This window comes from Polypterus senegalus, chromosome 10 (genome assembly GCF_016835505.1).
Source record: "Polypterus senegalus isolate Bchr_013 chromosome 10, ASM1683550v1, whole genome shotgun sequence".
NCBI classification, from domain to species: domain Eukaryota; kingdom Metazoa; phylum Chordata; class Cladistia; order Polypteriformes; family Polypteridae; genus Polypterus; species Polypterus senegalus.
The window spans coordinates 137573126-137585913 of NC_053163.1; the positions used below are offsets into that span (position 1 = coordinate 137573126).

A 12788-nucleotide genomic window follows, 5' to 3' on the forward strand; every position below is an offset into this window, starting at 1 on the left:
AAGGTTAAAGATTCAATTTATGGGTTTCATTTTCCTTGAATTCAAGTATTCAGAGTTTATTTTATTTAGTAAGATTTTAATGAGAAGTCAAGCAAAATGACGCCTTTTATTGGCTGATTTGAAAATTACAATACGCAAGCTTTCGAGGCAACTCAGACTCCTTCATTAGGGAAGATGACCCGTGGGCACCTGGTCGCCCGCAGGGACCATGTGGGTTGCCCGCAGGGCTTATTCTAAAAATAGCACTAGACAGCATTGAGCTCCATCTAAAAACTGTATTTAATTGTGTTGCTGTTCTTTGTGAATCAGTAACACCTGCATTGATGTATTAATTAGTCTGCAGTCAAAGTTCAATATCGTGCTCAAGACAAACCTCCATCTCACTCTTCGCTGAGACAAGCAAATGGGCGCAGCTATAATGGGGAGCTAGATGCAGTTTTTACCCCTTAAAAATAAAGAAAAACATGGCAGAAAAGCTAAAGAAAATTTCCAATATATTACAGTAATAGTATCATCGCAGTGGTAGCGCTGCTGCCTTGCAGTTAGGAGACCTGGGTTCGCTTCCCGGGTCCTCCCTGTGTGGAGTTTGCATGTTCTCCTCGTGTCTGCGTGGGCTTTCTCCTGCAGTCCAAAGACATGCAGGTTAAGTACATTGGCAATCCTAAATTGACCCTAGTGTGTGCTTGGTGTGTGGGTATGTGTGTGTGTGCCCTGCGGTGGACTGGCGGCCTGCCTGGGGTTTGTTCCTGCCTTGCGCCCTGTGCTGGCTGGGATTGGCTCCAGCATCCCTGTGTTAGGATATAGCAGGTTGGAGAATGACTGACTGACTGGCTAATAATATCATTAAAGGTGAACTGTGCAACTTAATGTTATTCAGGAAGTTTGTATCAAACAAGTAGCCCTTCGTATCACTCAGTACCCTTGAAGTAGCTCTCAGTTCCAAAAAGGTTGGGGACCCCTGCTTTATTAGGATGTACCTCCTTGTTTCTAGGGGGTGTGCCCTGTTAGTTTATGACTTTGACGTTACGACATGACAGACTAAAAGATCATCTCCCGATGTTTCATTCAAAAAAAAATCTAGCTTTGCTTTTGGGTGGCAGAATAATGGTGAGTTATGATTAAATGCCCAAGTGAACAGCCCCCTGGGAAAATGGTAACCTTGGCTCAATGTAATGTGACTGTTCAATGTAGACCAGTGGTGGAAGGAGTGCATTCCACAGGATGATGACTCTAAACAGATGACCTAAACGGACACTTCACACGCATTCATCCAGGAAGAAAGTATAATATTCAGTCAATGGTTTTGTAATCCAAGAAAAGTGAAAGGAAAATGGTTTGCTGAATCTGTGACACACAAATATCAGAGTGAGTTCCTCTTTGTCAAAAGCAGTCCCTTGAGGAGCAGACCGAGGCAGTCTCATGGTGCAATGAACTCACAGCATGCTGGGAATTGAAGTCCCTCACAGGTACAGTAATCCCTGTCCTGATAACGCAATGACTGAAGAGTTTTTTTCTGAGAAACAAGGAAATGTGTGATCACCCAGAAGCCACTAGTTAATATTGATATGCAAACGAGAAGGGAACCACCATTACAAACAAGCCATATAATTAAATGGCAAGTTTCATGACCCGTAAGGACTGCCTTCTATATATATAGGATACTGGGTGGGACGAAAACCTGCAGCCTTTGTGGCCCTCCAAGACTGTAACTGAGGACCCCTTAAAGCGTTGCATGAAAATGATGTGTAAAGTTAAAAGATCGTAGTTTCAGACCCCAACAGTGTGTAGCCATGATGAAAAGCTACCTAATCTGCCAGAGTTTCAGTTTTAGTAATATGGGAACAGTGGTATTACATTTGTAACTCACTTTGGATGAATAAGATGTGTAGATGGCAGGATTGCTTGTCCTAAAGTATGACATTATCTTGCACTAGCTGTTTTTATCCAGTATCTACATATTGGTGATTTGATTTACGTCAATTTAGGGAAAAGTCTTTGTGTTGTATACACACTCTGTTTGCAATGTTTAGTTTTTTTGTTGAGCATTTTGAGAGTGGTTCACCGTGTGACAGCATAGCCAAGCTTTCTGTCTGTAAATGTTTTACAAGTTGGCATTGCTTCACTGGGTCAGATATTTATTAGTAAAAGATTACCAGGTTTTGAGAGCTACCTGGCAAATTCCTTTAGGGAGGAAGTTCAGAATTTGAGTTAAGAGTAGAATTATTAACACGCACACAATTAAGGTACGCCATCTAGTTCTGTTCATGCTCCTTAGCCCCAGCCTCCTTGATCTAACACACCTTCGGAGTTGACACTGAATGTTTCAACTGCCCATGTGTGAAGGAGATGTTTGTCTGCTCTCTTTTACTGGTTTTTAGATTGCTGCGATATCCTGTCTTGTGAAACGGCCCTCTTCATTTACTCCTTTGCCAGTCTTGGTGGCGCTGGTGATGCTGACCTGCACTGATTGGCTTTAAGCTATGGAGGTGACTCTGGGAAGAACTTCAGATAGGATCACTTTAGGGCCACTGGCTCAATGACAGACTTTATCATTTTTTTGAAAGAGTGTTATTTTATATTACATGGAATAAATGGCTGCGGTGGGTTGGCACCCTGCCCAGGATTGGTTCCTGCCTTGTGCCCTGTGTTGGCTGGGATTGGCTCCAGCAGACCCCCGTGACCCTGTATTCGGATTCAGCGGGTTAGAAAATGGATGGAAGGATGGAATAAATGGTGGCACAGTAGGCAGTACTGTTGCCCCACAGTGCCAGAGTCCTGTGTGCTTGAAGTCTTCATGTCCATATGTTTTTTTTTTTTTTCTGCAGTTAGTAACTTTACATTGAGGTAGCATTGTCACAGATGTGTAAATATGATACAACAGGTGGCATGATAAGCAGGAATGTATCAAAATAAGGAAATTCATTTTATTTAATAGAAAACTCAAATAATGCACATTAATGGCTGAGTGCACCTCATTTGTCACAACTTTTCTGAACCCACAAATAACCCATTGGGAGAGGGTCAGTGACTGTTGTCTCATCCAGGTTTGGTTCTTGCCTTAAGCCTGATGCTATTGGAAAACAGCTGCTAGCTCCCAAGATACTGAACAGCCATAATGGAGGGATGTTGGGTTCTCTTTCTTTTAACATTAGTCATTTTTTGAAATTGTGCACTCATAGGCCTGATTTCCAATTGAGCCTTTACTTGTCTTCATACTCTTCTCAGGTTCACAAGATGGTGCTGGCATCCTGCAGCCCCTACTTCAGAGCCATGTTCACCAGTGACTTTAAGGAATGCCAGGCCTCGGAGGTGACCATCAAAGACATGTGCCCGAAGGTCATGCAGCGACTCATCGATTTTGCTTACACCTCACGGGTCACGGTGGGTGAGTCCTGTGTGCTGCACTTGCTGTTCGCTGCCATGCGTTTCCAGATGGATGATGTCTCCAAAGTTTGCTGTGACTTCCTCAGTAAGAACCTGGAGCCTGCCAATGTCATTGGCATCACAACCTTTGCTGAGAGCATTGGCTGCACTGAGCTACACCTGATGTGCCAGGAGTACATTAATGCCCACTTCACTGAGGTATGCTGGAGATTTTGTTCATTTAAGTTTGGTTTTCTTAATAAGGGCTTGAGCTGTTTGAAATCAAGTGATGGAAGGAGTTAGGAGGTGCCATTAGTCAGGCGGACATGGCAGATTATGGTCAGGACACTTAAATAATGATGGTTGCAGTTTGGGTCCACCTCTCTGTGGTACAGTACGTCCAGTCTTTTATAGGACAGAAGGGGCAGAGTCATTTGCCCTCACTTGGTTTATTGTCACTGGTGTGGGTGAAAAAAGAGACACCAGTGTTATTGACGGCACCTCCTCTTGCTCTGGGATGGTATCGCTTACCTCAGTTAAAAAGGTGATCCTGTGACGCTCATAAGTGACAACAAACACATATGAATCTGGATCAAAAATAAATCAAGTTACATTTGACTTCAGGTGAAGTCAGGTTGTGAAGGTTGAGTCTCTTTATGTTTGTGTTAGGGTTGTTATTGTCAATGTTGGGGTCCAGTTCTGATCATTTTAAGCACAGTTCTGCTTCAAACTTCAAACTACTACTGGATGTATTTTTAAATCAGGGATGGAGGTTCTGCGGTGGGTTGGCACCCTGCCCAGGATTGGTTCCTGCCTTGTGCCCTGTGTTGGCTGGGATTGGCTCCAGCAGACCCCCGTGACCCTGCATTCGGATTCAGCGGGTTGGAAAATGGATGGATGGATGGATGGAGGTTACCAAACATTGGCAACTCTGTGTGAGACTAGATTTACGCCCTTGATTAGTATTAGCAACACTAACAAGGAAGGTTAGATATGTGCTGTGAACATTGCCCCGGACACAGACAGGCAGACACACTCATGTCACCCAGCACACGTTTAGTTTTCATTATGCAATACAATAGTCAATGCTCACAAGCCCCCCAATACCCCTCAGTCCAGGCCAATCCAATGCCTTCTCTCTCTTTTCTTCAGGCTGCCTCCTGCCTTCTCCAGACCTTGTCCAATCTTCCACCCAACTCTTGTCCCTTCTGCAAGCAGGCGGCCCCTTTAAATAAGCACCCGGATGTGCTCCAGGTGTGTTCTCGGCAATCTCCCACCGAGACGCCCCAGTGTGGCGGAAGTGCCGGCTGTCTCCTTGAAAGCACTCCGGGTGTCCCTGTTTTCTTTTCCCCCCCAGCACTTCTGGGTGTGGTGGAAGTGCTGAGGTCTAGGGTCTTCCTGGTATTGGGGTCCCCTTGGCGGTACCCTACAGGGTCGAGCTTCCCAGCTCTTTACCCGAGGCCTCCAGGGCCGTCACCCCCTCAAGGTCTGGAGGAGGCACCAGCCCTCCTCCTGTCTTTTTAGGCGTCCCGGCTGGGTACCACCTCCATCCGGTTGTGACGGTGTATTTTATCTATATATATACTAGGGGGCTTTGCTCACCAAACCCCTCCAGCGCTACGCACTGTTGTGAAGAGGGGGGCTGAACGCTCCCCAAGGAGACACAGCTGCTCCTCCCGAACTGTCCTCTTAAACGGTGATACAATGGGAGACAAGTAACAGTTTTTTTTTTTACGTCTTCTTTGCTCGATCAGGTGCTGGCTTGCTGCTGCCACCGTGCCTCGTGATCTGCATCTCGTGTGGCGCTTCAAACGTTTAAAAGCCTGTACAGCAGCTGTCCTTTTGTCTCGCTGCCTTGTCTCTCTTCTCCCCCAGACATCCTCAAACACTATTTGATCTCTTTTTGCTGTTCTGTTATTTCAACGAGTAATATTTTTCCGATTTTGTTTGATTTGATGCAATGTTTACTCTCATTTTTGTGAGACTTTCACATTTTCCTACTTCCGTTATCTCTAACCTGCTCTGCATGTGTATCACTTGACTTGCTTCCAAAGGTTGTAAGTATGACATAACTTGTCCGTCTCACGGGGCGTGAATGTGTCTCTCTGTCTTTCTTCAAAAGATCACGTCTCGTTGCAGGAAAAAAGTCTCATATCATTGCAAGATTTTTTGTTATAATAGAGAGATTTACTTATCCTCTTATATAATACGCTACCGTGGCTGTCCGTGTGTCTGTCCAGGATTTTAAATCACCTGTAGCTCGCAAACCGTTTGACCAATTGACCTGAAATTTGGTACACATATACTACATGACGTCTACTATCCACCTTAAGGGTGAAGATTGATCTCCAAGATTATTCCTCTTTTTATTTTAATTTTATTTTATTGTAGAGTCAACTCTTAGCGGCACGCAGCAGGGCAGCAAGGTGGCGCATGCGTACGGGCACCGTTCTCATTCCTACCACCTTTGCCGTCACTTCCCTTACTTCTTCATAACTTAAATCATTCTTGAGGCAGATTGAAGACTTGAGTGCCAGCTTAAGTGAAAAATGAAAGAAAACGTACTAAGTAATTGCAACACAAACACTGACTTAATCAGTTTTAATGCGAAAAAAAGATGCCAATGAAAGACGAGAAGAAGCGGGCTGCTAGGGTGAAGAACAGAAGAGCTGCTCAGGAAGCAGCAAGCGCATCAACCTCTGAGCAAACGAATGATAAAATTACAGAGAAAGAGCATGAAAACTAGGAATGCTCAAGTCAAGTGTAACGTGCAGTGCGCCATTACCGTGTCATATATATATATACTGCTCAAAAGAATTAAAGGAACACTTTTTAATCAGAGTATAGCATAAAGTCAATGAAACTTATGGGATATTAATCTGGTCAGTTAAGTAGCAGAGGGGGTTGTTAATCAGTTTCAGCTGCTGTGGTGTTAATGAAATTAACAACAGATGCACTAGAGGGGCAACAATGAGATGACCCCCAAAACAGGAATGGTTTAACAGGTGGAGGCCACTGACATTTTTCCCTCCTCATCTTTTCTGACTGTTTCTTCACTAGTTTTGCATTTGGCTACAGTCAGTGTCACTACTGGTAGCATGAGGCGATACCTGGACCCTACAGAGGTTGCACAGGTAGTCCAACTTCTCCAGGATGGCACATCAATACGTGTCATTGCCAGAAGGTTTGCTGTGTCTCCCTGCACAGTCTCAAGGGCATGGAGGAGATTCTAGGAGACAAGCAGTTACTCTAGGAGAGCTGGAGAGGGCCATAGAAGGTCCATAACCCATCAGCAGGACCAGTATCTGCTCCTTTGGGCAAGGAGGAACAGGATGAGCACTGCCAGAGCCCTACAAAATGACCTCCAGCAGGCCACTGGTGTGAATGTCTCTGACCAAACAACCAGAAAGACTTCATGAGGGTGACCCAAGGGCCCCATGTCCTCTAATGGGCCCTGAGCTCACTGCCCAGCAGCATGCAGCTCGATTGGCATTCGCCATAGAATACCAGAATTGGCAGATGCACCACTGGTGCCCTGTGCTTTACAGATGAGAGCAGGTTCACCCTGAGCACGTGACAGAAGTGAAAGGGTCTGGAGAAGCCATGGAGAACATTATGCTGCCTGTAACATCATTCAGCATGAGCAGTTTGGTGGTGGGTTAATGATTGTCTGGGGAGGCATATCCATGGAGGGTCACACAGACCGCTACAGGCTTGACAAAGGCACCTTGGCTGCCATTAGGTATCAGGATGAAATCCTTGGACCCATTGTCAGACCCTATGCTGGTACAGTGGCTCCTGGTGCACGACAATTCCTGGCCTCATGTGGTGAGAGTATGCAGGCAGTTCCTGGAGGATGAAGGAATTGATACCATTGACTGGCCACCACACTTTCCTGACCTAAATCCAATAGAACACCTCTGGGACATTATGTTTTGGTCCATCCAATGCCACCAGGTTGCACCTCAGACTGTCCAGGAGCTCAGTGATGCCCTGGTCCAGATCTGGGAGGAGATCCCCCACAACACCATCTGTCATCTCATTAGAAGCATGCACCGATGTTGTCAGGCATGTATACAAGAACACAGGGGCCATACAAAGTGCTGCGTACAATTTTGAGTTGCTGCAATTAAATTTTGGCAAAATGGACTAGCCTGCCACATAATTTTTTCACTCTGATTTTTGGGGCGTCTTTGAATTCAGGGCTCTGTAGGTTGATCATTTTCATTTCCATCAAACGATGTGGCATCCTTTCGTTCCTAACACATTACCCAGTCTATATCAGTAGAGATATCCAGGAGGATTTCTTTTTCCCATTGAGATCTGATGTGTTTTCAAAGTGTTCCTTTAATTTTTTTGAGCAGTTTATATATATAAAATCCAACGTCTGTCTGTATGTCTGTTCACTTTAAAAATTCACGTTTGTTCTTTATTGTCTATTATTCAACTTTAGTCTGCCAGTTTTTAAAACTGTTGTAAAAGTGATGGTACATCAAACAATTGCACCAAAACGTATAATCTTGTAACAGTGCTGGAGCAGACCTGAGACACAGACGGACGTGCTGTGCTGCCTGCTCATGCACGATGTGAAGGAGGAGGTTTGGGTTTGGGGTGTGAGAACGAAAGCACGCACCTGAGGCATTTGCTTCAACAAAAATCCATCGGTCTTTATTTTGTCATGTGCCATGGACACGCAAGAGGAGAACAGGAGTGGGAAAGAGAGGTTTGCGAGTCTCGCGGCAGGAGCAGCGTCATTCAGAATGATGGAATCGAACCACAGCTGAATGCTAAGACTCGAGTTCAGCTGCTCTGTAACCAACGGTCCTTTTAAGGCCCACTTTTTTTTTCTTTTTTGCTTCTACACGTACCACCAGACTGCTATTTGTGTACCGACTGCTACTTTTGTGTGTAACTACTTTTAATACGTAATTACTTTTATGTTAGATCAAGACAAATGTTTAAAATTGCAGTCTATTGTTTTTTAATTATGTTAACCTCACTGGGGCTGCAGCCCTCTCTTTCAAAACCATTGGCTTGGATACCAGGGGGAGTTGATTAATGCAGTCAAGGAAAATCATGAATCTATTTAAATCTAATTGTATAAATGATCGTTATATAGCACGAAGTGTAGAGTACGTCCAACGAGGTTCTGCCCAAGCTTTATAAAGAACTGGGGAGGCCTCATCTGGAGTCCAGGGTGCAGTTTTGGTCTCCAGGCTACAAAAAGGACATAGCAGCACTAGAAAAACGGCAGGGCTGATTCCAGGGCTACAGGGGATCAATTATGAGGAAAGATTAAAAGATCTGAGCCTTTACAGTGTGACAGATAGGGGGCGCTATCGCTCCCTTGAACCCTCAGACCAGACGCCAGACACCAGGTAAAAGTCCAATAGTGCACAAAGCACCCTCCTCTCCACAATACTCATCAACCAATGCACAATCAATAATCAATAAATCCTCCTCCTCCCAGACGTGTTGCCACCCTTCCACCCAGCTCAGCTCTGGGATCTCCTACAGTCCTTTATATAGTCTGTGACCCGGAAGTGCTTCTGAACCCCTGTCCATGTGACTTCCTAGCACTTCCGGGTCAGATGAAAACTCTTCTTCTTCAACCCAGAAGCACGTCATTCCTTTTGTCCATGTGACTAGGACTCACTTCCTGGTTGTAGGCAAAACCAAGGTTGTTCCTCCCTGCAGCACCGTCTAGTGGCCCCCGTGGTATCCAGCAGGGCTGTGGATAAAAACTCCATTGTCCATAATTCCCTGCTGGCATTCGGGGCACCTCCATGCTGCAGGGAGGGCTCCACCTGGCGGCTTGGGGGTATTGGCCAGGACGAATGGCCGGCCATAGTCCACAACAGTTTAAGCAAAAGAAGATTAAGAGGTGACATGATTGAAGTGTTTAAAATTATGAAGGGAATTAGTCCAGTGGATCAAGACGGTGATTTTAAAATGAGTTCATCAAGAACATGGGGACACAGTTGGAAACTTGTTAAGGGTAAATTTCACAAACACACATTAGGAATGTTTTTTTTTTTACTTAGATAATCATACACACATGGACTAATATACCAAGTAGTGTGATAGACCGTAGTACTTTAGGGACCTTCAAAACTCGAGTTGACGTTATTTTAGAAGAATTAAGTGCATCGGACTGTTGGGGTGATTGGCCTGTTCTCGTCCAGAGTGTTCTAATGATGTAATGCATGTGTTAACGCATTAACTTTGACAGCCCTAGTTACAATATTTGTTATTATAATTTGAATCTTATGACTTGTGAGTCTGACCTGCCCCTGGATCTACTGGTGTGACTGCCAATGATCCAGAAGGGAGGAGTGAGAAGAGTGACTTATGCAGCAGGGCCTTTGTGTTGTACAGTGTGGAGGTGCTGAGTGTAATGTCTTTATTTGAGTCCTCATTTTTGTTGATTTTAAAAGTATGCATCACATTAAGTAAGTTCATTTTTATTGGTGGCCCAGTATGGTGCTAGGTGGACACGTTTAACCCCCTTTACAAAGCCAAAGTGTTTTTTGTTTATCTGATTTAATATGTGAAAAAGACATTAGGATGGTGGAATGATTATACGGTAAAGCGCTGCCTGAGGTGAAAGCTAAGAGAGAGGGGAGAGAAAGAACTCAAAAACTGGTGAAACACAGACGAGAAACTGAAACATCTCAGGCCTCAGGTGGGAACGTTGAGAAAAAGTGACTAAGACGGAGACACCTCCTCCTCTCCCTCAGCCCTCGTGTTTCTTACTGTTTTTGGATTATGTTTCCCAGTAATGGGAGCCAAACTGCTGAGTAAGCTGACAAGAAGGCACATTGCTCGAGGTGTAGGTGAGCTGTAAATCAGCTGACAATTGTGTTCCGAATTGAACACTCAAGGAATGAGAGAAGCTTGAAGTGAGGAGAATCGAGAGATGGGAAGCATAGGCAGGAAGAGAAGGAATGGCCAAGCAAGTCAAAGAGGCTCACGTTAATGTTTATGCTAAGAGCAAGAGAATCGAGAGGATACTGTCGGGAACGTGTTGTAGAGTGGAGGATGCACAGTTGTGATATTCTAAAGCAGGGGTGAGCAACGTCAGTCTTGGAGAGCCAAAATGGCTGCTGGTTGAGTTCCAAACCAATTAGAAAACAATCCTTACCAATTACAGGTCTTATCTAATTTCATGGCTTGTGTGTGTTTTAACTGTAATGGCAGGTCATTCTTATATCAATAGATTTTTTTCCTTTCTAAGGATATCATCCAAATGACTTGAAGCCTAAAGCAGATACGTAATTTCAGCCCTCCACTTTTTTCTCTTTAGTTTCCTTCGCTATTTTATTAAACCACATTGGGCACGATGAATACAGACAGGTGTAAAAGGAAACAAGCTAGAAGGAGAACTGCTAGTTCCTTTGTCGTTTGCATCTTATCCATAATATTAAGCCATTAAAAGCAGTGAAAGCAGGCATTTAAAACTAAAATTAGCAATTAAGTATTAAAAAACTTAGCAAGCGACACAACTAAAATGAAGCAGAAAAATGTCACTAATGCAATAAGTGCTTCATCAGCAATACCTGACATCTCATGCCGTTGAAACAAAAACCTACAGCCACTGCGGCCCACCAGGATTGACTTTGCTCATCACTGATGTAAGGGGAGATGGCGAAGAAGGATTAATGATAATGAATTAATACTAAAAATGAGTGTCACTGATGAGGGCATCAAAAATGGTGAGGGCAGCAGATGGAGGACTAAGGGCTGGTATATACTTCACGCTCAGAACGCGTACGCGCCCGCATCATGGCTGCCACGCATTCCCAGCGTTCATTTCACACGTCCTCTGAGCAGGTCCTCAGAAATTAACGTGACGCGTGCGCGAGTTGCAGTACCAGCAAAAAGTCGGGGGGCACAGTGTGCTAAAAGTCGGAACGTGACGTCAGAGTCTCTGTTTACTATCTACATGTGACAGCAAGCCTCTATGGAGATCCTACAAGGATCGATGTGCGCGCTTTGATGTTTGATGAATGGATCAAAGTGTTGAAGCAAAATGCCAACATACAGATGCATTTGTGGTGCTTTTATATTCAAGTGTCGTATATTCCCGATCGTAATGACACGATACATTTTAAAAGTCTCACATACCATCTTTTGTTTTTTTGAACTTCACAACAGCAACATAATGTACAGCGCTGTATTTGAGCCACTGAGAAAAAAATAAAAGACACGGTGAAAACGTGTATTTTGTGATGAAAGTGGAAATTTCGGCTTTAATCTCGAAAAGTCCACTTTAACCTCGTAGTTTACTTTATCATTAAAGCAGACCGTCGTAAACGTCATCCCAGTTTTTAATCGCTACGAGCTTCTTGGACCTGACAGCGTTTAACTCCGGCCTTACCGTACAGGAGAAGGTCTTATATATATATTATATACTAGCCATCCCCTGCCGCTCCACCCGTGTAGTAGTGAAACAGGACAAACTTTAAAAATCAATAAACAAAAGGTATTGCTAGCTAAGCGGAGGCAAAGTACACTCCAAAACACAGAGGTAGACTGACTCTCCACTCCTTACGTCACGCTTCCCTCTCCCCTCGGCCCGCAGCCTCTGTCTCGGATTAGCGTGAATATATCGCTCCTGCAAGCGAACTATGACTCTTAGCAAGATGAGAGAAGTCGCAAAATCAGCTGGAATGTTCAAAGTAAAAACCCAATCTAAACCCATTAAGTAGTTCTCTCGTTCGCTAGCTAAGTGGATGTAAGATACGCCCCGAGGCAGGCGCATGACTGAGGATGGCCCCGCTTCCCCCTCCCATTGGCCTGCTGCGTCTCGCTCAGATTCAGGCAAATAAATCGGTACCACAAGCGAACTATGATACTTAGTGCAAGTCGCAAAATCAACCAGAATGTTCAAGCAAGCAAACCCGATTCAAATCCGTTAAATTGTTCTCTTATCAAAAGAGGGCAGATAGACAGACGGAAAGACAAACGTTGGATTTTATGTATACAGTGGAACCTCGGTTTGCGAGTAACTTGGTTTACGAGTGTTTTGCAAGACGAGCTAAATTTTTTAATAAATTTTGACTTAATAAACGAGCGATGTCTTGCAATACGAGTAGTATGGATACGCTTTGTCTGCTGAGCGTCATGTGATCACAACTGAGCTGATGGTTCTTCTCTCTCTTGCGCGTGGGTCTCTCTCTCTCTCCTTATCTCGCTCGCGCGCCTGTCTCTTTCTCTCTCTCTCTTTACTTATCTCTCTCACTCATGTGCGAGTCTCTCTCTCTCTCTCTCCTTATCTCGCTCGCACGCCTGTCTCTTTCTCTCTCTCTCTTCTCTTGAGGGCGATCGTCTCCTATTCTCCGTCTGAGTCTGCGTGCCTCACTCATATAGTCAACATCCGTACGAGCGTATTCTGTTTACTACAGCATTGTGACTGTGTTTGT

General features: G+C 44.5%; 1 protein-coding gene across 1 annotated transcript in view; it reads left to right on the forward strand.

The window, feature by feature from the left end:
- Positions 1-1440: 1440 nt before the first annotated feature.
- keap1a (kelch-like ECH-associated protein 1a) overlaps positions 1441-12788 on the forward strand; it is a 47536-nt gene continuing 36188 nt past the window's right edge. The window contains exons 1-2 of the mRNA XM_039767710.1: positions 1441-1466; positions 3180-3582. Coding sequence (XP_039623644.1) covers positions 1441-1466; positions 3180-3582 — 429 coding nt within the window. The remainder of the gene's footprint in view (positions 1467-3179; positions 3583-12788) is intronic.